Source organism: Littorina saxatilis, linkage group LG7 (genome assembly GCF_037325665.1).
Source record: "Littorina saxatilis isolate snail1 linkage group LG7, US_GU_Lsax_2.0, whole genome shotgun sequence".
Taxonomy (NCBI): Eukaryota; Metazoa; Mollusca; class Gastropoda; order Littorinimorpha; family Littorinidae; genus Littorina; species Littorina saxatilis.
Window position 1 is genome coordinate 29,053,797 of NC_090251.1, and position 26,581 is coordinate 29,080,377.

The 26,581-nt window shown below is 42.2% G+C and overlaps 2 protein-coding genes and 1 long non-coding RNA gene across 4 annotated transcripts in view; 1 reads left to right on the forward strand and 2 right to left on the reverse strand.

Annotated features, from left to right (window-relative positions):
* Positions 1–2,750, reverse strand: part of LOC138971106 (streptococcal hemagglutinin-like) — a 52,846-nt gene extending 50,096 nt beyond the window's left edge. The window contains exon 1 of the mRNA XM_070343729.1: positions 1,588–2,750. Within this exon, the coding sequence (XP_070199830.1) occupies positions 1,588–1,708 (121 nt within the window). The 5' untranslated portion in view covers positions 1,709–2,750. The remainder of the gene's footprint in view (positions 1–1,587) is intronic.
* Positions 2,751–11,517: 8,767 nt separating this feature from the next.
* On the reverse strand, positions 11,518–14,607 carry LOC138970330 (uncharacterized). Its single transcript, XM_070342804.1, has 2 exons — positions 14,382–14,607; positions 11,518–12,560 (listed from the first exon to the last, which is right to left on the reverse strand). The coding sequence occupies exon 2, from the start codon at positions 12,547–12,549 to the stop codon at positions 11,836–11,838; it is 714 nt and encodes a 237-aa protein (XP_070198905.1). The 5' UTR covers positions 12,550–12,560; positions 14,382–14,607; the 3' UTR covers positions 11,518–11,835.
* A 2,553-nt stretch (positions 14,608–17,160) lies between these two features.
* On the forward strand, positions 17,161–24,822 carry LOC138971107 (uncharacterized). Of its 2 annotated transcripts, none has more exons than XR_011457166.1 (7): positions 17,161–17,621; positions 17,958–18,133; positions 18,873–19,047; positions 20,547–20,661; positions 21,478–21,586; positions 22,523–22,634; positions 24,021–24,822. It is a non-coding gene; the product is annotated as an uncharacterized lncRNA (long non-coding RNA). The 2 variants fall into 2 exon arrangements; XR_011457167.1 differs by having other exon boundaries at positions 17,162–17,533.
* Positions 24,823–26,581: the final 1,759 nt, after the last annotated feature.

The following is a 26,581-nucleotide window of genomic DNA, read 5'->3' on the forward strand; positions in this document are numbered from 1 at the left end:
GAGAGAGTGACCAGGAGGATTTTCACGAGAAGAGGTGTGCCTTTAGTGTAGTGATGTGCTAAGATGGGTCGAAGTTGAAGGGTGCTCATATCTCATGTAAAAAACCTGACCAGATCTGAGATGGTGAGCAGAAGGGTTTTCACGTGAAGAAGTGTAAATGTGGTGGTCGAAGTGTAAGGATGCTCTTATCTCATGTAAAAGCCTGGAAAGATCTGTGACGGGGTGCACGACCGTGTACACGCCAAGGTAAGGACCGTTTACACGCCAAGGTAAGGACCGTTTAAACGCCAAGGTAAGGACCGTTTACACGCCAAGGTAAGGACCGTTTACACGCCAAGGTAAGGACCGTTTACGCGCCAAGGTAATGACCGTTTACACGCCAAGGTAAGGACCGTTTACACGCCAAGGTAAGGATCGTTTACACGCCAAGGTAAGGACCGTTTTCACGCCAAGGTAAGGACCGTTTACACGCCAAGGTAAGGACCGTTTACACGCCAAGGTAAGGACCATTTTCACGCCAAGGTAAGGACCGTTACACGCCAAGGTAAGGACCGTTTACACGCCAAGGTAAGGACCGTTTACACGCCAAGGTAAGGACCGTTTACACGCCAAGGTAAGGACCGTTTACACGCCAAGGTAAGGACCGTTTACACGCCAAGGTAAGTATCTTTCATTCACGGATAGGCTCTCAGTAACTGTTCATCTGGACACCTGACTGTTCCGCCACATGCAGGAAACACACACTCTAACTCAATCAGCCGGACAGACACCTACCAAATTTCGATTAAAACGTCTGCAGTACTCAGACGTTGGGGCGTTCACCTGGCAAGGTTACCTGGGAGAGCCAGGTGTGTGACTTATTGACCTGGCCAGGTATACATGATGCAGCCACACGGGGGTGTGGGGAGCTTAGTTTCAACTCACTGAGTCATCTGTCTAAAGCTGCAACTAGAAATATTGACCTTAACAATATTGATTTTCAATGTTTTGTTCGTGACTGCGTATATGATATGTTGTTCAGCATCGCGGATGACTTTAATACCATACTCGTAATTACTTGAGCAGTAGCGCCAAGGAGCATGATTAGCAGTATCGTAATTGTTTGCTCAGTTTTGCTGAAGGCGGTGTGATACCTGAATCTTTTTCAAGTGTGAGAAAGGAGTATGTTCGTATGTTCACGAAAGATAAAAAAAAAATTAAAAAAAATAAAAAAAAGACAGCAAGAAAGAAAGGAAGACAAAAAGAAAGAAAGAAAGAAAGAAAGAAAGAGAGAAAGAAAGAAAGAGAGAAAGAAAGAAAGAGAGAAAGAAAGAAAGAGAGAAAGAAAGAAAGACATCTGACTTGAGTTTTTTCAAGTGTGTGAAAGAAGTATGTTCGTATGTTCATGAAAGAAAGAAGAAAGAACGAAAGAAAAATAGAAAGACTAAAAGAAAGGAAGAAAGAAAGAAAGAAAGAAAGACATCGGGAGTGGAAAAGGCTCAGCAGGTCACACACAAAAACGGAGATGAGAATGGCCCTCTCGAGCCAGAAAGGTAAACGTGACAAGGCCCAAAATAGCCCAAAATACAAATCAGTTTTGGCACTTACCTGTAGAAATGTAAGCACCGCTCGCCGCATGAAGCCACGTGAGCAAAATCAAGACCAGCATGTCCACAGTAGATCTGTTGGTCAGCCTCTTTGCCCCCTCTCCTCTACTTTTGATCGTCATCGTCTGTAATGTCCTCGGCGATGAGAGATGATTGGTATATCTTCAGTCCATGGCGTCCGAACTGGTTGAGAATGAGAACCGAAATCCTGATACCTGGCTGTTTTCGACAACACTGACCAACAACTTGAAGAGTGCTGGAGCTTTGCTTTCTTCTTCTTTTTTAAATATTTTTAGGAATGACTTCTCACAGTGAAGAGCATGCCTTGACTCGCCCTTTTGACGATGAAAATGGCCTTTCTTGAAAACACATCCTATTTCAGCGAAGAGCTTTTGTTTTGAAGTGATCGAGTCGTGTAGCTTTTATCCACTTTGCACTGTGTTGAAGTCACAACTTGAGTAATTCACTTCCTTAATAAAACAAAGTGGAAGGTTTAGACTGTAGCGCGACTATTACGTTCCGTGTGTACATAAAACATTCAACTATGAGTCAAAACATGTTATCACCACAGTTGTTCCTCGGTAAAAGCCGTATTTTCTTCTTCTTCTGCGTTCAATGGTTGGGTATATTATATATTAACTTGTACTTTAGAAGAAAAATTAAGGAATTGAAGAACTGGTAAACTCCCGAGTTGCTTGGTCACAGTAATAGTTGTACCTTCTTCGTATTCTTCTTCTTCTTCTTCTTCTTCTTCGTTCAGCAAATGAGTAAGGTTATTACCTTGCACTCCAGAAGACAAATGGAAGACGTGAACGATAAAATTCCGTGTAGCTGCAGGTTGGACAACGAAGACTGGTCGCCGAGACAGGACAACCACTTCTTGCCCTTCACGCTGCGATGCTGGGAATTAACAACTGACCACTAAAACCCTCGACCCCTGCACCACAGCGGCAAAGAGGGAAGGAAGAGATGACGGGGGGCGGGTGGGGGTTTTGAGAGAAAAAAAAAACCTCACGGCAGCCTCCGATGAAAACGTAACGCCCCTTGAGGTTCACGGGGATGGGAGCTAGAACTAGAAGCTCGAAGCGCAGCGCCGATGAGCTATACAGAGGCTATGCCTGTTGTGCCAAAACCCTGGCCCAAAACACACGAAGCCACCACGAAAGCCAAACAGCGGTTTGGGCTCAGCGCGCGCAGACGACACTTTGGAAAATGGACGACTGAGAAGGTTGGAGGAGGATGGGGATGGTGGCGCGAGAGCCTGAGCTGAGTAGAGGCCCGCGATCAGGGCACAGATGTTGCATAAGGGCTCTGCTCTGATCCTATATGACGGCATACTAGAGCCAAAAGTGACAAAATAAAAATCATACCTGTGATAATGTCAAACCACAAAGTTAAAAACAAAGTTTTAAAAGTGACATCAAAGCTCTCTAAATCAATTCAGACTGAGACCTATGCAGAATCACTCTCCCTGGCACCTCAGACGATAGGAAACATTGAATGAATGACTTGAGACTTGTATTCTCTGTTTTATCATTTTTGATCATTTTTGATCCTTAATCCCTATATTCTATTTAACTTTGGTGTCTTCATCAGCACTCTGACATCATGTATTTTGGTATGATCCTCACTAGGATAATTATAATCATCACTGGTAGCCTTACACACAAAAACAAGACTACTCAGAATTGCCGATATGTCAGGGTATTAAAAGAATTCATAAACTCTTTAGTAAATGTAATAAACACTGACAATACAGAGAATGTTGGTCTTTTTCTTCTGCGTTCATGAGCTGCAACTCAGTGAATCCCATGTACACTCGTGTTTCTGCACGATTGGGATCTTACGTGTATGGGGCCGTTTTTTCTCCGCCATTAAGGCATTCATACTCCATTGTCGGGCGATGCATGCTGGGTATTTTCGTGTTTCACAATTATTCAGTTAATAAATTTAATTTTTCTAAAGTATTTGCATATATATCCATACTTGTAATTTTTACTTTTGTCGCTAGTACGCCGCCATACTGTCCCAGCTATGGGCACGCTGAAGAAACTGGGAGCGCGGCTTGGCAAAGACGTTCAGCCTGCAAGTTTGTTTGTTGATGTTTTTGTTGTTGTTGGCCGGCAGACAGACTTGTCCGCTTGATCAATCCGTGCGATTGTTGTGATTGTGCGAGGCTGGACAGAGGTGACCAGGCCGAGGCTGTGTGAACTGCCCCTTAGCAAAGCAATCATTCGCTCGTCATCGTACGTGTCACTGACCGTGGCGGGATGTTGTGTGCAGATTTGCAGGTTGCCCATGATGATGTTGCTTCTGATGCAACATCGTGGGTGATTATGACGTCTTTTGGCGACAATTATGTATCCTTGGCATTCGATGTCATTAATCCAACAAATAAGCCCACACATTTGTGGGGCACATTTCCAGTTTGTGGACCACAATAATAAGGCCACAAATTTATGGGGCACATTTACAGTTTGTGGACCACAAAATGAAGGCCAAAACAAAATGTGGGGCACAAAATGTGCGCCATAAAAATAAAGGCAAATAAAAGTAGTCCTTAAATAAAATATGAAGCAAGTTTTTGTGGACCATAAAATTCGATTGATCACTTTCCCGAGAAGTCGCTTTTAAGACACAATAAAACGCTCTTCCTTAGTGGAGTACATGAATAGTATTGATGACGAAAAAACATGGCAGCCGTCGTGACTACAATCTATATATATATACGGCTTGTGTCTGTCTGTCTGTCTGTCTGTCTGTGTGTCCGCGATGCACGGCCAAAGTTCTCGATGGATCTGCTTCAAATTTGGTGGGCATATTCAGGTAGACCCCGAACTGACACAACCTGGTCGATGAAAATTTTCAACACGTGCTCTCAGCGCGCAGCGCTGAACCGATTTTGGTTTTTCTGTTCATCTTCCCAGATCCATTCCCAGTAACTCTTCCTTATCTTCTCCAGTGTTTTGTGTTTATCTCCCTTCCTTCGTGTGGCGTCAATCCATATTCCCGTTACTATTTTTAGAAGGTCACTGTCCTCACACGCTCAATCCATATTCCCGTTACTATTTTTAGAAGGTCACTGTCCACAACTCTTCCTTATCTTCTCCAGTGTTTTGCGCGTTTATTTCCCTTCCTTCGTGCGCCGGCGAAGCCGGCGTACACCTGGCAAAGCCGGGTCCCAGGCGCAGCCGGGTATTCGGCTCTACTTCTTCCCGGCGAAGCCGGTACCCGGCGAAGCGGGTAATCATCTAGTATATATTTAGCCATTCATGTGAGTACTAAATATTGTGAATGCATGTGAGACTGCCTTTTTTTACTTTTGTGAAATGTGTGAACTCACTTTGTTTACATCTTTGTGTTAATAAATGCAGTTTATCAGTTACCTCTGTTGATTTCTTCTGCAAGCATGTCAAATGGCCCACACACACAGACACACAGAAAAACAGATCTCAAGTGTAAGTATTCTTTTTGCAGTTTTATTTTAATGCCCATAATCAGTCAAACAAATATATCATCACACTTGCACCTGAGCTTAAAAGTAGCAGTCCTGCATACATATATATGTAATGTGTAAATGTTTCAGGTCACCACCTGTCCTGGCTTGAACATGCAATAAGAACACCTCTACACAAACACATGTACAGTCAACCGGCTGGCTGCTTCCATGTAAGGCATATTTTTCTATGAATTAATCGATTTTCCGCAGACAGCAGCCAGGTAGTGGATCTTTAGTATATATGTCCAAGCAGACGGTTGATCTTAGTACAACACATGAAGGAAATATTTTTAAAAAACAGATCCAACATCTAACCTTCCAAAGTTCATAATCAATAAAGAAGAATGGTATGTTACTGGAACCCTTTATTTATGACTTAAGACAATGTGCGGTAGTAATATTACCAAACTTAAACTTGAAGAATACAGTCAAGGAATAACTTAGTTTTCTGGGTAGTTATTGAAGTGACTTATCAAAATGAATGAAAACATTGTGGATGGATATAGACTGCTGTTGCTATGGAAACTGGCATTAACACCGTCATATGGGATTTCTAGAAAACGGTTTTACAACAACATCATACATCAGAAATTCATAATATTTGGCACAAGGATACACATGTATTATATCTACAATCATATAGAACGTGTTTTTTTTTTTAAACAACTAGTTGAATTTAAATTAATTATTGTAATGAATATGCAGTGAGAAATTCGTTCATTCTTATGACAAAAGATATTAAAATTCAACTGTAGTCTGTTGTCAAAAAATCGTTCTATGTGATTGTAGATATGATACATGTGTATCTTTGTGCCAAATATTAGGAATTTCTGATGTATGATGTCGCTGTTAAACTGTTTCCTAGAAATCCAATGTAACGACTGTTTCCATAGCAACGACACTCTATGTCGATCAGTATTCACAATCCTCCGAAAGCGGCGTATGGCTGCCTAAATGGCGGGGTAAAAACGGTCATACACGTAAAAATCCACTCGTGCAAAAACACGAGTGTACGTGGGAGTTTCAGCAAAAAAAAGAAGAAGTATTCACAATTGTTCTATTTATTTTTTATGTCACTTCCCAGAAAACCAGGTTATTCCATGTATTCTCCAAATTCAATTTTACTGCCGCACACTGCCTTAACAAAATGTAAGATTTACTGTACTTTGACCCAGCAGTAGAATGAATTGCATGTTCTTTGCTGGCAGAAAAAAATCAAAGCTTTAATAAGACCTTAAAAACTAACATGGATATTTTCCATACACTGAGCGCGTAACTTGGAAGTACACAAATCTCAGGGTGACCCTAAATCTGTACATATCATCTATATGTTTTCCCCTGGTACTACATGTACGAGTAAAGAGGGAATGTTGCAATTTCAAAGTTGAGGCAAAGCTAGATCTTCCCCTGCGGATCCTTCCTTATGGGAAGCCCCTGGTTGAAGTACAGTGATAACTCCCCAGCAATGCAAAACGCGTTTTAAGACCTGTTACTTTCAAGAACCCTGAAGTTGTTTAGATTTCCTGTTCATAACGTCTTTAAGTTTACTTCAAGGTTTAGGATTTAGCCAGTGAATTTATTCTAATGTAGCCAAGTGGCGTATCCAGTCTTTTTGTGTAATTATCTCCTGCCCGACTCAGTTGCCTCCCCTGTCTATTATCTTCCCCTGACCCAAGTTGTGTCTCCCGCTAGAAGTATTGTGTGTTTACTATCGTAGGGTAGACTCTTGACCGGATTCCTTTCTAACCTCTTATCTCAGATTTAGGTGGTCGTTATGTAATGTGCCGCCAGACTGTCTGGGTATCGTTGGACGGCGTATTGTCAAGTGGGTGTCATTTCTTTTGACAGGAAACATCATAGAAGAGGTTTTAGTCTCTTACCCCTCCTCCCCCCCCTTCTTTGTAACTGGTTGTAATCTAATGAGCCATATCCGGTGTGCGTAATATTTCCGGTGTGTGACACCTCTGTAACGATTTCTGCCTCTTTAACGATCCCTTTCATTGGGCAGGCATTTTAAGTAGAACGCCCCCCGTTGGCTTACACTAGGTAGCCTCCCTATTGGCTATTGGGAATCGGACGGTGACCAGCCTTTAAAAGACTGAGCATTTAGGCTAGAGGAGAGAACGCGATTTGTGATATACTGAGCTGTGTGCTGCTCGATTGTGTCGGTCGACTTGTGGTGTTAGATTCCGATACCTGTGCTCTTGTGTTTACGTTTCACTGCGTGTGCTCACTGAGGAGAATCTACACTGCTTTCTGGTGTTAACTTTCTGGTGTTTGCTTTCTGGTGTACGTTAAGTAAAAGTCACGTTATCGCAACCTCTGTCTTGGCGTCTCATTTATGCTTCCTGGCCTATTACCCCCCCTTCCACTACACCCTATCACATCTGGCGCAAGCGGAGCAGGATTCAGGAAGTAGAGACGCCGTAGTTAACACCAGAAAGCAGGGAAAGCAGTGTAGGACTAGGAGGTACTCGGCGTATCCAAGATGGCGGTCGACGGGGTTCCTAGACCCCAGTGGCAGATGTTCTCCCCTCCCAGGCTTCCCCTCTTCACTAGCAGCAAAGATGGCTGTCTGCTAGACGACTACGTCACAGAGGCTCGTCGCATCATTGCCCACTTCAACCTGGAGGCGCTGGGCGGCGAGGCTGCTGAATGGCTGATCCAGTCACTGGCTGGGCCTGCCAAGAAGGAGATCAACCTGCACCCCCCTCAGGCGACTGCCACTGCCAACTTAGTCTTGACCATCCTGCAGGACACGTTTGGGGACCACGCCAGCATTTCCACTCTCCTAGCGTCGTTCTACAGCATCTGCCAGAGTCAAGAGGAGGGCATTCTCTCATATGCCCACAGGTTGCAGGCTCTGCAGGTGAAGACGAATGCAGTTGTTGCCGGTACGGTTTCCGATGCTGCACTTCGTGATCGATTCATGCACGGACTGTTCTTGCCTGCAATGAGACGGGACCTCATGCGCTTTGCGAGAGGGCGTGAGGCTGTCACTTTTGCGGCAGTCCGTGCAGAAGCTCTCAGGTGGATGAGGGAAGATTTCGAGGGGGTGACGAAGCAACAACAACAAGCAACAGAGAGCAGCACTGAGGTACGCAGCCTGCAATTACAAGTCAACGAACTCTCCGTCAGATCAGCAGAGCTTCGCGCTGCCCTGGACCAACATCCGCGAGCTGCCTCACGTCATCAGCAACCGTCCGCGAAGCCACGTTGTTGGCTTTGTAACCGCCACGGCCATCTACAGAGCAGGTGCCCTACCAAGCGTCAAAGAGACCAACAACCGCTGTCATGGAGACAGCCAAGTGAGAAACGTGTGAGTCAGTCAACATCCATCACGCAACCTCTCCGTGAGCAAAGCTGCCAGACAGAGGAAGAGCATCAGAATGTGACACTGCCAGTCCCCGTGCAGCTACACGACACTCAGCAGGTCACATTTTGGGATTCCATGCTCAATCTTGCCCCTTTACCCCAAGTCCCCGCTACCCCAACATTCCCTGACCGAGGCACTGTCTACATGGCACGCCCTGTCTTTCCCCCACCCATCTAGCCTCTTCCGGTGCAGCCAGCAGCCCCTGCACCAGTTCCTGATCCCCAGGCACCTCCAGCACGTGTTCAAGACCAGCCTCTTGCTAGAGACCCGGAACCTCTGGTCCCTCCTCCAGGTGCTGTGTATGTAGTTCGCCGCTCGCACCGAATACGGGAAAGACTGTCTTCGTTCTGAGTAGTGCTGTAATAAACTTGATCATTTTGAACAGACGGATTTGTGTGAGTAATAAGTGTGCCGCTGTCGTAACCCCGCCATCCGTCTATTGTGAACAGTCAGGAAAACAATGTGCTGCTGTCATGTGGGCAATGTGTCATTTGTGAGACTTTTCGTGTTCTGCTAAGAGACTGTGTTCTCTATGATTATTGATTTCCTGTTGTATTGTGTCTTGTATGAATGGGTTGGGTGACTGTGACTGTCATCCGTTACCGTTTCTGATTTTATTTGTTGTTTCACTTGGGTGAACTTGTGTTTGATTTATAGATGTCATTTTCAGCTATTCCCGAGGCGCTGTACCTGCGAGGACGCAGTTGGTATAGAGCTGGGGGGGATGTAGCCAAGTGGCGTATCCAGTCTTTTTGTGTAATTATCTCCTGCCCGACTCAGTTGCCTCCCCTGTCTATTATCTTCCCCTGACCCAAGTTGTGTCTCCCGCTAGAAGTATTGTGTGTTTACTATCGTAGGGTAGACTCTTGACCGGATTCCTTTCTAACCTCTTATCTCAGATTTAGGTGGTCGTTATGTAATGTGCCGCCAGACTGTCTGGGTATCGTTGGACGGCGTATTGTCAAGTGGGTGTCATTTCTTTTGACAGGAAACATCATAGAAGAGGTTTTAGTCTCTTATCCCCCCCCCCCCCCTTCTTTGTAACTGGTTGTAATCTAATGAGCCATATCCGGTGTGCGTAATATTTCCGGTGTGTGACACCTCTGTAACGATTTCTGCCTCTTTAACGATCCCTTTCATTGGGCAGGCATTTTAAGTAGAACGCCCCCCGTTGGCTTACACTAGGTAGCCTCCCTATTGGCTATTGGGAATCGGACGGTGACCAGCCTTTAAAAGACTGAGCATTTAGGCTAGAGGAGAGAACGCGATTTGTGATATACTGAGCTGTGTGCTGCTCGATTGTGTCGGTCGACTTGTGGTGTTAGATTCCGATACCTGTGCTCTTGTGTTTACGTTTCACTGCGTGTGCTCACTGAGGAGAATCTACACTGCTTTCTGGTGTTAACTTTCTGGTGTTAACTTTCTGGTGTTAACTTTCTGGTGTTTGCTTTCTGGTATACGTTAAGTAAAAGTCACGTTATCGCAACCTCTGTCTTGGCGTCTCATTTATGCTTCCTGGCCTATTCCACCCCCTTCCACTCCACCCTATCACACTAATTCAAGAGCAGTGTTTAATTAAAAGGTCCACAAAAACTTTGTCCAATGGAAGCTGCAGTCAAAGGAACCACAGATGTGTATACTAATTGTGTAGCTGAGGATTAGAGGATTCCCCCCCCAGCTTTTACGACCTGATTTTCTCAGATATTTGGAGGTCTTAACCTTCACCGGATCACGCGTTGGAGCCCACAGTCCGGGTACACGACCCACACTTTCCAAAGAAGGATTCAACGTAAAAAGTATGGGTCGTACACGACCCACGCCATCCGAATAGGGATACATATTTTGCCGCCTCTTTGCAGAGTATGGGTCGTACACGACCCACGCCATCCGAATAAACAATGTAAAATTCCTTACGTAATTCCATATGGGTCGTCCACGACCTACATCATCCCGTCTGTGCAGTCATCGTATATTTGTTTGTTTACAAAGATAATCTTTTAAAAAATGGGCGATGGAAAGGTCGTATGGTGGTTAGAGATTACATGAAGTCTCAATTAAAAACTCCAAAGAGATAGGGGCCCGGGTAGCTCAGGTGGTAGAGCACTGGACTTGTGATCGAAAGGTCGCTGGTTCGAATCCGGGCCGGGACGGACACGGGTCAACTTTATGTGCAGACCCAGAGACGGTATCCATCTCCCACCCCCGTGTCACCACAATGGCACGTTAAAGATCTTGGTCATTCTACCATAAGTGCAGATGGCTGATACCACCTAAACACGCATACATCAAAAGCCGTGAGGGCGTAAAAACTCGAATCGTATAAACCAATTCATGTCCAATAATTATAGGCAATTAAGACCTGACGGACAATAAGCCCCTTAAAATTTACTTTACAGAGATAAAGTCGACTTTGTGAGGCTCTGGGTCGTACACGACCCACGAAGTAGGAGGTTACACTGTACAAAAATAATGATAATAGACTCGAGGGGAAAAATGTGGATGTCAGTTTTCAAATGCAGGACAGGAAATATGCAGTTATAAAAAAAGGAAAATGTAACTCCTTCTCTGGCTCATCACCTTAGATGTGGCCAGGCTTTTGCATGGGGTAAGACCATCATTTGGTTTGGAGTTTGGACAAAATTAGACAAACGCAGCACCACCACCCCCCCTCCCCCCCCCCCCCGTAAGCCGTGGGCTTGTTGTTGTTTTCACTTTAACCTTCACCGGATCACGCGTTGGACTACACAGTCCGGATGATGTGGGTCGTGTGCGACCCATATTTTCCAAAGAAGGATTCAACGTAAAAAGTATGGGTCGTACACGACCCACGCCATCCGCATAGGGATACACAATTTGCCGCCTTTTTGCAGAGTATGGGTCGTACACGACCCACGCCATCCGAATAAGAATAAACAACGTAACATTCCTTACGTTATTCCATATGAATAGACATTGTTTAAAACAACAACAACAACAACAACAACAACAACAACAACAACAACAACAACAACAACAACAACAACAACAACAACAACAACAACAACTAACATCCGTAGATCTGTCCAGGCATTTATTTGCATGAGATAAAATCATCTTTCCAAGAGGGCACATTCTAAAAATCGAAAGCGTCGATGAAATAATATAATAATTGACACTTGGTCAATCTGCAAATTAGTTAATCACAAAATCCCCACTTTCCACGGAAGCAAGCTGTTCATTTCTGGTATGCGTGTAACTTGAGTGGAAGGCTGCTCTTATGCCATCTAACAGGCTGTATACAAATCTATCATGGAGAACATGGTCGTTTCAATGGGACAAAAGGTATCTTCAAACATATTCTGCTGTATCTGGTTTCAGTGAATAATGTCCCATGCCTAAGGGAATGGTGCCCTTTTCCTGGTTGCCTCAGCAATTTCGGATTTGCATGTGTTATCGGCGTAGCGCTTGTACATATCGATCATCTTGTCCCGAGGGGCAACAGTGGGAATGACGGAAGGACGAGATTTACAGGCGTCCATCCACACTTTCAGCCGATCAAAACTTCCATTAGAAGGCAGGGAGAAGTCGCGGTAATGAACAAGGATGTTAAACCGCAGAGCAAACGGGATGAAAGCGATGTCCACCAAACCAAAATCTTTCCCGAAGAAGTACGGAACTTCAGTCGAGCTCATCGCTGAGGTGAAAACACGAAGACCGTCAAGGAAACGATCTTTGGCTTCTTTTTGGTGACCTTTCTCTTGCGACTGCAGAACGTGGTAAAACTGGGGGACGATTTTTTTGCCGATGAAATCGACCCAGATCCTGGCTTGGGCTCGGTCATAGGGGTCAGAAGGCATTAGCTTCGGCTGCTGTGGCCACGCTTCTTCGATGTATTCATTTATGACGAACGATTCGTACACTGATTTTCCATTGTGGACAAGCGTTGGGACCAGCCCTCGAGGACTGATGGCCAGAAACTCTGAAGTTTTGTTGTAAGGGTCGGTCTCAACAATCTCAAAGTCCACGCCCTTCTCAAGAAGCGCAATCCAGGAGCGCTGGCCAAAGGGACAGTACCATGTGCTGAAGAGTTGTGTGGACTTGCCTGTCATAATTGATGATTCTGAAACATAGGTGTTTGCTAATGGGATCAGCTCGTTACTCCCCCGTATCGCTACTCCCCCGGCTCGATTCTCCCCCGGCTCGTTACTCCCCCGGCTCGTTACTCCCCCGTATCGCTACTCCCCCGGCTCGTTACTCCCCCGTACACAGATAATGACTGGATAACCCTGTGATAGTAAGTTGGCATGAAATATTGTCCCCCCCCCCCCCCCCACCCACCCCCCGCCCCCTGTCCAGCTGTTTTGTTTGTTTCTTTGTTTGCTTATCCAGACAATTTCTCCGAAAAAACAATATTTCATGCTAACTTACTATCACAGGGTTATCCAGTCATTTTCTGTGTACGGGGGAGTAACGAGCCGGGGGAGTAGCGATACGGGGGAGTAACGAGCCGGGGGATTAACGAGCCGGGGGCGTATCGAGCCGGGGGCGTAGAGATACGGGGGAGTAACGAGCTGAGCATCTCGTTACTCCCCCGTATCTCTTCTGCTTAAAATATATACTTTTTTTTTCAAAGATGTAGTGTACACGAATGTACAGGCAGATCTGACAGTTGTAAGTTCTTTAAACATGCTCTCTCTCTCTCTCTCTCTCTCTCTCTCTCTCTCTCTCTCTCTCTCTCTCTCTCTCTCTTGTTGAAAATTCAATTAAGTAATAACTGCATTACTTAAGTGTAATAAAAAGGCACGGGGGAGTAACGAGCCGGGGGAGTAGCGATACGGGGGAGTAACGAGCCGGGGGAGTAACGATACGGGGGAGTAACGAGCCGGGGGAGTAACGATACGGGGGAGTAACGAGATGCTCCCTTTGCTTATTATACTGTTGAAACTGACAAATAAACTGAGCTTTTTCTTCTTATTTCCATCAAAATACCAGTCTTGACATACAAAAAAACTGTCTAAAAAAAAAATTGCCAAGTGTCCTCCATTTTTTGTTGTTGACAATACCCCTATGGAAATGGGGAACCACTCTAAATCAATGTATCGACTTTCCAATTTGAGATTTTAACATCATTTGATTTTCTTCAAATGAGTAAACGCGTGCGTGCACAAGAACCTCAACATACCTATATCATGGGAAGTAACTCCTGTTTGATTTTTGAACCACACTCGTAAAGGTTATTTCCCATATGTCGCCTTCCGCTATTTTGTTTACTTCTTTGCTTTCGATCACTGCCTTTTAAATATTGATGTACACAAGTTTGTCACACATCCCACAGACCAACATTCATATCACAGGTAAAGCCTCTTTTATACAGAGAGACAGACATGCTGAAACATTCTAAAACACATGACGTCAGCCGGCCTTTTTTAAATTTTTGTGTCTCACATAAACTCCAAACTGACTATTCCCTTCCCCTCCAAAGTACTGCCAATCGAACTTTGGACCCTGTATTCCACTCATGTATCTAATTCGTGGTGAAAATGTTATTTTCAATTAAATATTTGCTTCGTCGCAAAATCTGGCAAGGGACTTATCCACTCGGGGCGTTTTCGAATAAATCGAATGTTGGGGTAAAATCTGTCGGATTTCATCCCAAATTCGCTTAAACAATGAGAACTTGACATTCTTTTCTACCTCTAAATCAGTGTACCCCTTGAAATTGTCAGGGAATCATTGAGTGTAGACTTTATTTCGCAGAAGCCCGGCTGACGACTTCCCTATAGACTAGTATATTGTCGGAACACTCACTACTCGGAACTGATTCGCCCAAACTGAGTTGATTATAAGCTTAATGAAGGATCGCATGGTCAGCATCCCAAATAAATAAAGGATATGCATGCATAACAGTTTAATCTGCCGTCAACGGATGACAAAATCGTACCTTTTCTCGATCTGTAACCTCGTAGATCTATCAAGTTTTGTTCTCACGGGTCGAACCTTCACTTTCAAGGGAAACAACTCTACTGGTATACGTATTCATCTTATTGCCGGAAAGCAGTGGTGCAAGAGCTAAAATAATGAGTTGTGAGAAGCAGCAAAATGCAAATAGGTACAATCTCGAGTTGAAGGTATCTTGTTAGATTGCCTTTTGTTTTTGCAGCTGTTATAAAAAAAAGCAAGCCTTCTGCCTTCCATCAGTAGCAATGAAACAACAAATCTCAAGAACTAATTTATAGCATGATTTCAGCTTAGTTCGAGTCCCTGTACTATAGTAAACTATAGTAAATGTACCATGTACTCTAGTACATATTGTAGTACATGGTACTTTGTACTATAGTACTGTGTAGTAAATGTACCCTGTACTATAGTACTTTGTGGTACAGTAGAGTACTTTGTACTTTGTACTATGGTACTTTTTATTGAATGTACCCTGTACTACAGTAGTACTATAGTACCTAGTACTTTGTACTATGGTACTTTTTTGTGAATGTACCCTGTACTACAGTAGTACTATAGTACGAAGTACCTTGTACTATGGTACACTGTGGTACTTTGTACTATGGTACTTTGTACTATAGTACAACAGTACATAGTACTGCGGTACAGTATAGTAGTAATAGTATACATGCATTTTGTGTTTTTATTTTTATTGTTTTATTAATATAACTTATCAGCTAAGCATAACAATTTTGTTGTTGAAATTAAGTTGATTAAAAAACATTGTTTTTAAAATTGTGTTTGATATCACCAGTTGTGCATGTAAACGTGTTGTGTGTGTTTTTACAAGGTAGTCGTACATATAAGATTTATTATGTTTTGTGCGTGCGTGTGTGTGAATTAAGCCGTTTGTTGAAGATGACATGAGATATTTTCAAACTTGTTAACTGTGCATTTGCAAAATACACGTAGGAATACTTTGTGCTCACACACACACACACCACACACACACACACACACACACACACACACACACAGTCACACTGACACACGCTCGCACGTGCACACACACAAACACGTGGGTACGCACATATTCACTTAGGAGAAAGGACTTTTGTAACGTCAGATGTACATAAACTGTATAGTTAGTTTTTTGTAAACAGTTAGCATCAAATGTGAAATTAATATTTCATTAACGTTACCTTGGAACGCTTCTCACAAAAAAGTTTTCAAAAGAGAATTTAACAATTGCTTTAAAAGTTAAAGGATAAGGATACGATAAGGATAAGATTTTATATAGTCCTGTGAGGTTGCCCTCATGGAAATTCGGGCTGCTTTCTCCATGGGGAAAGCGAGCTGCCATACAGTATACGGCGATACCCACACATTTTGTTTCCTGCATGCGTGTATTCATGTTTCCGAGCCCTGACACTTTCGCTGTGAACTTGGGTTCTTTATCGTGTGCATGCGGCCACCGAGGAGAGTCTGCACGATGTTGACTCTGGGAAATAAATCCCTCGCCGAACGTGGGGATCGAACCCACGCCGATTGCGACAACTGGTTTTGAAGACAGCGCCGCTACCGACTGAGCTATTTCCCGCCCGCCCGAAACGCTTAGTAAAATGGTCTGCAGTGAAATTTTGAAACAATACCTTTTTTATGTTAAATTTAACGTTTGCCAAAATAATTCTTCATGTAGGATCAAGTGCAAAGTTCTTGGTTTGACCTGAAGTTGACTGAAGTTTGCTGTGTGTACAATATTGTTTCATTTTAAATAATTTGAGAGAGAGAGAGAGAAAGAGAGAGAGAGAGAGAGAGAGAGAGAGAGACAGAGACAGAGAGAGACAGAGAGAGACAGAGAGAGACAGAGAGAGCGTTGTGGCATACAAGCATTACAAACAAGTGTTTTTTCACCCCATGCAGAGAGGCACCCCTATTCTAATCACATCATATACACGGACATTCACACACACACACACACACACACACACACACACACACACACACACACACACACACACACACACACACACACACACAATATGAGATTTAAAAAAAAAGGTTATAGAATATGTACACATCGAATGCTTAACAGACAGAGAGAGAGAGAGAGAGAGAGAGAGAGAGAGAGAGAGAGAGAGAGAGAGAGAGAGAGAGAGAGAGAGAGAGAGAGAGAGAGAGAGAGAGAGAGAGAGAGAGAGATCATAATTAACTTTATTACGTCAGGATAAAGGTTTTAGGCTTAGCCTCATCTTCCAACCTGTCCTTGCAGGCCCCCTGACCCCCACAAGGGGCTCTGCCCCTTGACCCCGCCAGGGAGAACATCCCCCTGGACCACCACTGGCAACCCCCACCCCCCCCCTCTCTCCTCTTTGCCTAGTGCGCCCTGCCTTGGAACATATACAGAGAATAATTGTAAACGTAAGCAAAAGACTGCACACCCACACACACACACACACGCACGCACGCACAGGCACACGCACATGCCGCACTCACGCCCACACGCATGCACACACACAAACCGCTGACATTCGCTTACCGTCGAAACACACACACACACACACACACACACACACACACACACACACACACACACACACACACACACATATACCCCCACATCCCCCCCACACACATCCCCCATACACACACATACTGCGTAAACTCACACACCATCACACACACACACACACACACACACACACACAGTCACACACTTGTGTGCGTTGCATATCTACTGTTGCACATGCTAAAATGAACAGAGCAGTACCTAAAAGGAACTGTAACTCATAAAATTGAATAGCTAGTAAAAACATTTAAGTTTTGGTTGAGTATATATATACATAAAATATTGGACTAGCAAAGTCATCAAACACAAGACCAAACAAAAACAAAAACAAACTGAGCCGGCTACTTTCGATACGAAGAAAGGGTTAGCATGCGAGAGTTATGTCCCTTTAAAATCGAAGAGGAGACCACTCCGAAGTAAATCAAGGGACAGCACTAGTAACTGATTTTCAACGAACGAACTTCAACTCACAAGAAAGAGTTTGCACCAGGGAGATTGGAAAAAAGCGGGCTACAACATCACGAAAGGAACCCACCAAGAGAGTGTAACCATAATTCAGAGAGCAGAAGATGGATCTGGACTGAGAAGTAAGCCTTCAAGAGTTTTCCACGTAATCGTATCCAGAGTTATCGAGTGAGTTCTGTAACTGCCAAGTCATCGACTATTGAGTGAGGAGTACGTATAATTATTCTTTACAGCTCCCACAACTCTTTTTCGCTATCACTGTCACTACCCGTATCCGACTATTTTTGAGATTTGCAAAGTTTATACCATTGTGAGAATCTGAATCTGATAAATTACAGTGACCATTGGGCCGTCTGGTTGGTTTTTTTCTCTTTGAGTTTGAGTTTGATGTTTTTACTTTGAGTTTTACTTGTTTGTTGATTTTATCTGGATCTGGCTGCCCCACATAGTGGTGTTCGTGGGGAGTACGTGACAGAAGCGGACTATTTCGTTAACTGTTTACTTGTAAATTCCCATTTTGAAAACATGTATACATGACTTTTTCAGATTAAAAATATGTCGGCAATGTGGAAAAGAGGTTGAACTGGTAACAGGAACAGTGAGCTGGTTGATCAACTTGATGGCATGGCTGTACCAAATCATTCAATTGGAACGGAACCGACAAAAACACCAATGTTTCCATTCTTCTTTGTGCTGAAAGTTTACACTGACAGGGACAACAAGTAAGTGACATTTTAAACTCTTGTCTTAAAGCCATATGTACTCGATGACTATACACGCTAATTGCTTTACCAACAGCTGGAGACATGCTAAATTAAGTTCCCTGCAAGATATTGTGGTCTAGGACCCCTTAAATGTTGAGATATTTGAATTTTTATTTTGATCTAGATCGTCCTATTTATAGATTTGCCAACAGAGGGAACGTTGACGCAAGGGAAATAACTCCGCATCTTTGTTGACATCCTCACTTTTTCAGAGGCTAGAACAAGCTGTAATGCATGTATATGGTCCGCGCATGGCGACATATCGTCATTACATGGTCTTATGGTGCGTTTGACATCGATTATGGGCAAACTACACTTTGTAAACACGGGAGCGCGTACATATGCCTTTAAATTACCCGTACCACTTGTATAACACACACACACACACAACACACACACACACACACACTGACACACACACACACACACACTGACACACACACACACACACTGACACACACACACACACACTGACACACACACACATATTTAAACATCAAGTTTTTCTGTTCACTTTCAGTGATGGACGGCCTATCTGGTGGCCTGTAATTATTCCAGTGTCTTGGGGGCACAAGAGGCAAAACTGTTTGATGTTACTTTTTGTGTTTTTATTTCTGCATGCTTTATTTGGATTACTAGAAACCCTCTTTTTATTCCTTTGTGCAAATCTATATGACCTTTATTCTTTTATTTTTAGTGAAAAACAAAACTGCCTGAGTTGGTGGGGAAGCTTCTGGACTCCAGGTCAAAAAAACAGTCGGCAGGGTGATGACAGATGGCTGTACCAATGAGTCATTCAGATAGAAAAGGAAGCAGACACCAAGGATTCCATTCTCTGTGCTGAAATTGTGAAAAGTTGTACTCTTTAACCAGTAAGTAAATTATTAACAACAAATTATAAAATTTCATTTCAAATTTAATGTAATTTGCAATACGGTACTAGCATAGCTGAATTTGGTATTTATGATCCACTTTTGTGTAATGTTTGCAACACACACACATACATTCAAATATAAACTGCGTCTGAATCAGTGATGGACATTTCTTGTTTGATTCACTGTCTTGGAGTTTGATCAAATTTTCAAACAAATTTTGCTTTTCTTGGGTGTGTGTTTGTTTTTGTTTAGCCCTTAATTGTGATGCACAGACACACACACACACTTAAAGACACACTCACTTTTAGGACCTTGCTTTTTGACTCACATGCGAAGCAAAAGTGAGTCTATGTACTCACCCGAGTCGTCCGTCCGTCCGGAAAACTTTAATTTGGATATTTCTTGGACACTATTCAGTCTATCAGTACCAAATTTGGCAAGATGGTGTATGATGACAAGGCCCCAAAAAACATACATAGCATCTTGACCTTGCTTCAAGGTCAAGGTCGCAGGGGCCATAAATGTTGCCTAAAAAACAGCTATTTTTTACATTTTTCCCATTTTCTCTGAAGTTTTTGAGATTCAATACCTCACCTATATATGATATATAGGGCAAAGTAAGCCCCATCTTTTGATACCAGTTTGGTTTACCTTGCTTCAAGGTCAAGGTCACAGGAGCTCTTCAAAGTTGGATTGTATACATATTTTGAAGTGACCTTGACCCTGAACTATGGAAGATAACTGTTTCAAACTTAAAAATTTTGTGGGGCACATGTTATGCTTTCATCATGAGACACATTTGGTCACATATGATCAAGGTCAAGGTCACTTTGACCCTTATGAAATGTGACCAAAATAAGGTAGTGAACCACTAAAAGTGACCATATCTCATGGTAGAAAGAGCCAATAAGCACCATTGTACTTCCTATGTCTTGAATTAACAGCTTTGTGTTGCATGACCTTGGATGACCTTGCTTCAAGGTCAAGGTCACATGTATTTTGGTAGGAAAAATGTGTAAAGCAGTTCTTAGTGTATGATGTCATTGCTAGGTTTAGTTATTTGACCATGTCAAGGTCAAGCATGTGAGTCGTATGGGCTTTGCCCTTCTTGTTTCATATTTTCTGTGAATAACCTTTGTGAATCATCAATCAACGGCCTTTTTAAGACACCCAGGGGTCCTTTTTAAGGCCTATTTTTCTCAGATATTTTGAGGTCTAACAAGGGGAGTTCCACTGTATGAGCAAGCCTTAGTTCTATGTTTAAGTATAACAATGGGTGAAGTGCATCTGACTTTATATTTGTCATATCATTTTAAAAGCCCCTAAAAAGTTTTGTTGATCATCATTCTAAAAATACAGTCATGAAATTTCTGGCTGGATACTCAGTCCTCTCTTGTGTTACAGATGCTGTGAAGCGACAGGAGGTGCTCCTTCAGCAGATAAGGACAACAACAAAGAGTTTTGTATCACTTTATGGAACTTGTTATATCTTTCAGGGTCCTAAATGGAGGGTTTCACTGGAGCAGTGACTGTTGGACAACAAGTGCAGGGTGTGTTTGGACCTCCTGGATCAACATGTGTGCAGAACTGCTTAGGGCTTGAACTTCATGGGTGTGTGTAGGAAATTTCATATTAGATTTTGATATTAACATATTCCTGTGGTGCTATATAATTTAAATTATATGAGTAAATGAATATGTCTGTATGAATGTACGTATTTGCTGTGTCATTGTGGCATAGATATATAGACCTATAGCAATAACAAGACATACATGCTGTGAATATATGCTTTTATGCTCTCCTTGTACAAATCTGAATTAACTGAAATTTTTCTTAATGGCCAAGCACAGCCAGCTCTTTTCGACCTTTACATAGGGCCACAGTCAGAGATTGTAGAGTACACAGAGACCATTCATACTTCTTTGCGCTAAGGTAGGACTGCAGGTTATGTTTTTATCACGGCTTTGTCAACATACTGTCATTTCTGTCCGGCTGACAGTGCTGCAAACATTCATTGGATTGAAAATGTGTTTGTTATTGTTTGTGAACATCCTTTTTTAAAAGACCTGGAAAAAAGCCCCAGAACAGATTATATAATACATAATAATATGTAATTGAATTTAAATTTTCTTTTCAAATCGGTGTCTTTTTACAAACTAGCCTTTGTTATTTTTGTGAGTTTAAGTCAGATATCAACACATACTGAATGCATAGTTCAGTCTTAGAGTGGGAGAATGTTTGAGGCTTAAATTGCTTTTGACAACAACAAAAGTTCCCGGTTGAATCGAGAAGCTCCCCCAAAATAATTTTATTACACATGCCTAAAGCCAGCATAGTGCAAGCAGATTTATTTGTGTATGTGCTTGTATGTACAAAGACAGATAATTTGTACAAGTGTTGGCTCTTCATTTTTAATTATTTTTTCAGGATCCTTGGGGGGTTCCACTGTATCTGTGACTTTAGGACAACATATCAAGTTCTGGTGGTTTTTTGACCTAATGGATCAACATATGTGCAGACCTGCTGAGTGCTTGAGGTAAATTGGTGCATTTAGATATATATTGTTTTGCCTACCTGAGAGATACCACCCATGTGTCATGATGTGATAAATGAACCATCTCTTCACAGGCGTGTCTATCATGTAAATGAGGTTGGTTCAAACAACATGTCTGTCAGGGATGTCATTTTCCATTGCTTATGCAAAATCTCCGAGACAAACTTCATTCTCAAAACACTCGCGAGAAAATGGCAAGCCCAAACGTGTTACGAGAATGACTTTGCATCTGTGACTTTGTAATCATGAGCAGTGGAATATATAAGGTCCCTGCCAGACCAGCTTGCCATGACCTCAATGATATGCCCATATGTGCGTGTATGGTTTAGTTACTACATGGGTTATCTCTCCGGTACGTAGGAATTGAAAACAGAATACTTCATGGCTTGCTGTGTGGCACCAGATTTACACTTACTGCTTTTCAAATATTGAAATATTCACGACGGGCGCATTGTACACGCAAGCACAAGACCAAGTGCGCACGGAAAAGATCCTGTAAACCATGTGGGAGTTCGGTGGGTTATAGAAACACGAAAATACCCAGCATGCCTCCCCCGAAATTGGCGTATGCTGCCTGAATGGCGGCCATACACGTAAAAATCCACATGAGTGAACATGGGAGTCTTAAGCCCATGAACGAAGAAACAGAAGAAGAAAAAATATTCACTTTTACTTGTGTAAACCCAGTAACACACAGTAGACTATGTAGTGTTCTCTATTTGTATCATTGAAACGCTTCTGTCCCGTCAATCACACTTTAAATTGCCTTATATTTTGGATGACATATGCCACCCCTTTGGTATTCCACTGATAATAGTTTAATGTTTTAGCTAAATAGTTTCAGCTAATCGCTATGGAGTATGCAAACACTGGAATTATATGCGATGAAACACTCAAGCTGCTTTCTCTTGCTTACAGCTGAGAGCAGCACTGTAGCTCAGTGACTGTCGGGTGGAGGATCCAATTCTGCCTGTTTCCGACATAATGGATCAACATGAGTGCAGACCTGCTGAGCGCCTTATCTTCTTGGGTGTGTATAGATGTATATACATTAAAGGCACAGTAAGCCTCCCGTAAACCATCACAGAGCTCCCCGAGCGTCTACATACAGTACAAGCATACTTCCATTTGAACGCTCACCGAACGGGAACATCCTGGCTGCTTTCTGTCGAGCGTGAAAAATTTTCAAAGAATTTATTTTTGTGGACTTGGTCCTCTACAACAATGGCGCCTCGTTTTGGTGCTGGACGGCTGTTATGAATATTCAATACCGGAAATCACGCCCGGACAATAAGCCTCCCGTAAACCATCACAGATACTGTCAGGCTTTTACACACAGTACAAACACCCTTCCATTTGAACGCTCACCAAACGGGAATATCCTAGGTGCCCTACGTAAAGAGCGAGCAATTTTTAAAGAATTAATTTTGCCGATTGAACTCAGGTCAAAAATGAGTTACTTCCCTTCGGGTCTCATTCTATCGATGTAAACTGGCGATAGCCGTGGATCGATGATTATCAGAATGTTTTTGGACCGTGATGCGTTTTTGTGCTAGACCTAACTTTTAAAATCTAAATAATAAATTGACAGCTTGTCACACAAACATTCTTTAATCATAAAAGAATTCTTTTTTCATCAAGACAAGATCAGTACAATTCGAAGTTGTGAAAGTTTGAAAAAAGAAAAGCCCGGAAGCAGGGTCACGCAAGGGTCGTAGCAGACGGCGGTTTATGCATATATCACCGTTCCTCTCAACAGTCAAAAACCATTGCTAGAGTTTTGGTGAACCACAGCCGTTTGTTTCGTGCATAAAAACGTGCTATTGTAGATAAGCTCACATGGAGTCGCATTCAAATGACTAACTGACGACTACATTGTGAAAAAAGGGAAACTGGATCACACTGGTTCACGATGGCTCAGGGGTAAGATAAACCACGCAAAAATAAATTATTTGAAAATTGTTCGCTCTTTATGGAGGGCACCTAGGATGTTCTCAATCGGTGAGTGTTTAAATGAAAGGGTGTTTGTACTGTAGTCTGTGTGTAAAAGCCTGACCGTATCTGTGATGGTTTACGGGAGGCTTACTGTGCCTTCAATTGTATTCATAAATTCACACACACACACACACACACACACATACTGACAAAGACATTCATGCCTGCACACACGCAAGGACAAACATACACGCACCAGCACGTTTCAAACCCCCACCACCACCACCGTCTCAGTCGGTGCAGCTGTTTCGGAGCCTTTAGTCATCATAATACACACACAGACGGACACAACTTTTAAAAGTTAGATATATATGCACTAAAAGCCACGGCACTTTAGGTTTCATTATCATTCTCTTAAAGTTTGGCCCTCTTTGCTTCAGTCTGCATGCTTTCTCATAGTCATACTGCTGTGTCATTGCAGGTTTCATTCCATGCTCTGGTGTGGGTGTCATAAGCAAGAGAGCCTCCTGTTCACTTCCAGCAGATGACTGCATGGTGAAGGACCTTGATACCACTTACAGACGTCAAAGCAGCTAGCTAGATGCCATTGGAGAACAACCAAAACTATTCAGCGGGTGCCATCGGCGAACATAAATACAAGTTACAGAACAGGAAAGCAGATATCACTGGCAAAGGGAACCGGACAGCAGCTACAATAAACTTAATCAGATGCCTGTAGCAAATAATCTGGACACCAATCACAAATCAAACAGATGTGGAGGACAGAGAACATTTCATGTGATTATTGCCACATATATAACCCTGTTTTGAAAAAAAGGGACATAACGCCACACTATATACTTTCTGGTTGCATGCTGAAAACTCTCCATTGGACATTTAGTGAGTTTTGACTCACCAGGTCAGGAGAATGTCACTGATGGGGAGCATAATTAGGCTGACTTACAATGGGTAGACAGAATTGAACATTGTTGTTTTCTTGCATGGTTTTCGGGATAGACTTTACAAAGTTAACATACTGCTATGGTTTGATCAATTTCAAACATGACCACATTTGGCATTTTTTCAAAACCACATTTTTGACAAATATCAAGGATGTGTTGCGAAAGCATGTGTTCTTATTTTTCTGAAATGTTTTGAAAGCTAGATTTTTGATACTTTACAGGCTATTGAAGTTGGATGACCTGTAGATGTGACCCATGTAAAATTGACCCTCATAAACTTTTAAGTTCACAGAAAATAATAATAATAACAGAGAAATGGTATTATTTTGAATGTGTTTGAAGCAAGATCGTTGTAACTCAATAACCCCCCGCGGGTTAGAGGGAAGAATCTACCCGATGCTCCCCAGCATGCCGTAAGAGGCGACTAACGGATTCTGTTTCTCCTTTTACCCTTGTTAAGTGTTTCTTGTATAGAATATAGTCAATGTTTGTAAAGATTTTAGTCAAGCAGTATGTAAGAAATGTTAAGTCCTTTGTACTGGAATCGCTGCCCTACACGCCACCAGGCGTGAAAGGCAGTAAGTAAGTAAGTTTGTACTGGAAACTTGCATTCTCCCAGTAAGGTCATATATTGTACTACGTTGCAAGCCCCTGGAGCAATTTTTTGATTAGTGCTTTTGTGAACAAGAAACAATTGACAAGTGGCTCTATTCCATCTCCCCCCTTTCCCCATCGCGATATAACCTTGAATGGTTGAAAACGACGTTAAACACCAAATAAAGAAAGAAAGTAACTCAATAACTTTATCTGTGTAAGGTCACACACATACAGGGTTAGATGACATCAAGTCAGCTTGATAGTTTGCATTATTCAAGTTCAGATTGGGGTAGAGTTCCGGTCAATAATAGGGACAATCATTGTCTCCTTTGATTGTTCAGAGTTTTCATGTACTGATGTATGCATGGTCACTTTCAAAGCTAATCATAGAAATTTAACTTGGCTGTAGGGGAGATAATTTTGATAAAATATGTGTTGTGCTAAAGATGAATTCCCACAAAGAAGAGTGCTATAATAAATCTGTTTTGTGCATTTTATTGTTACTTGTTCTGGTTAACAGGGTTATAAAAAATTGCATTAAAACTGTTTCTGCATTGGGACATTTACCAAAAATCAACAGCTTGGTTACTCACTGTGCAAGATGGACACCTTATTTAAAATTATTATTTAATTGTGTCTTTTACATGTAAGTGGATATTTTAAAATGTTCTTACATAAGTTTGACTATTAATGCTCTGCCAAAAAATGAAAATAAAATTTAAAACATGTGATGAACCTTTACTTTCCTACCAAATGTGACAGATTGACTGCAGCGAGTGGCCTGATCGTGCACACACACATTCAATTCACACAAAACAATTGATTCAGCAAAAATTGGGGCCACATTTACATCCAGTGCAATTTTTAAGGCTATGGTAATTTTTCAAGAAAGTACTGCAGTATACTATAGTAAACTGTAGTAAAAGTACTATAGTACAAAATCTACAGTAACAAAAGTACCACACTGTACTATAGTAAACTATAGTAAAAGTACTATAGTACAAATGTACCACGCCAAAAGTACCACGCTGTACTATAGTAAACTATAGTACAAGTACTATAGTACAAATGTACTACTACGGAAATACCACGCTGTACTACACTTTACTCTAGTAAACTAGAGTACGTGTACTCTAGTAAACTATAGTTTACTATAGTATACTATAGTATACTATAGTACATTTTGGCAAAAAAGTGCTCAAAATACTATAGTACATTTAACTGTACTATAGTTTACTATAGTATACTATAGTACATTTACCACAATGTACTATAGTACACACTAATGTATTGTACTATAGTACTTTTGTACTATAGTTTACTATAGTACTAGTACTATAGTAAACTATGGTACACCATAGTACAATTCAATGTACCATAGTACTTGTACTATAGTAAACTATAGTATACCATAGTACAATTCAATGTACCATAGTACTTGTACTATAGTAAACTATAGTATACCATAGTACTTTTACTATAG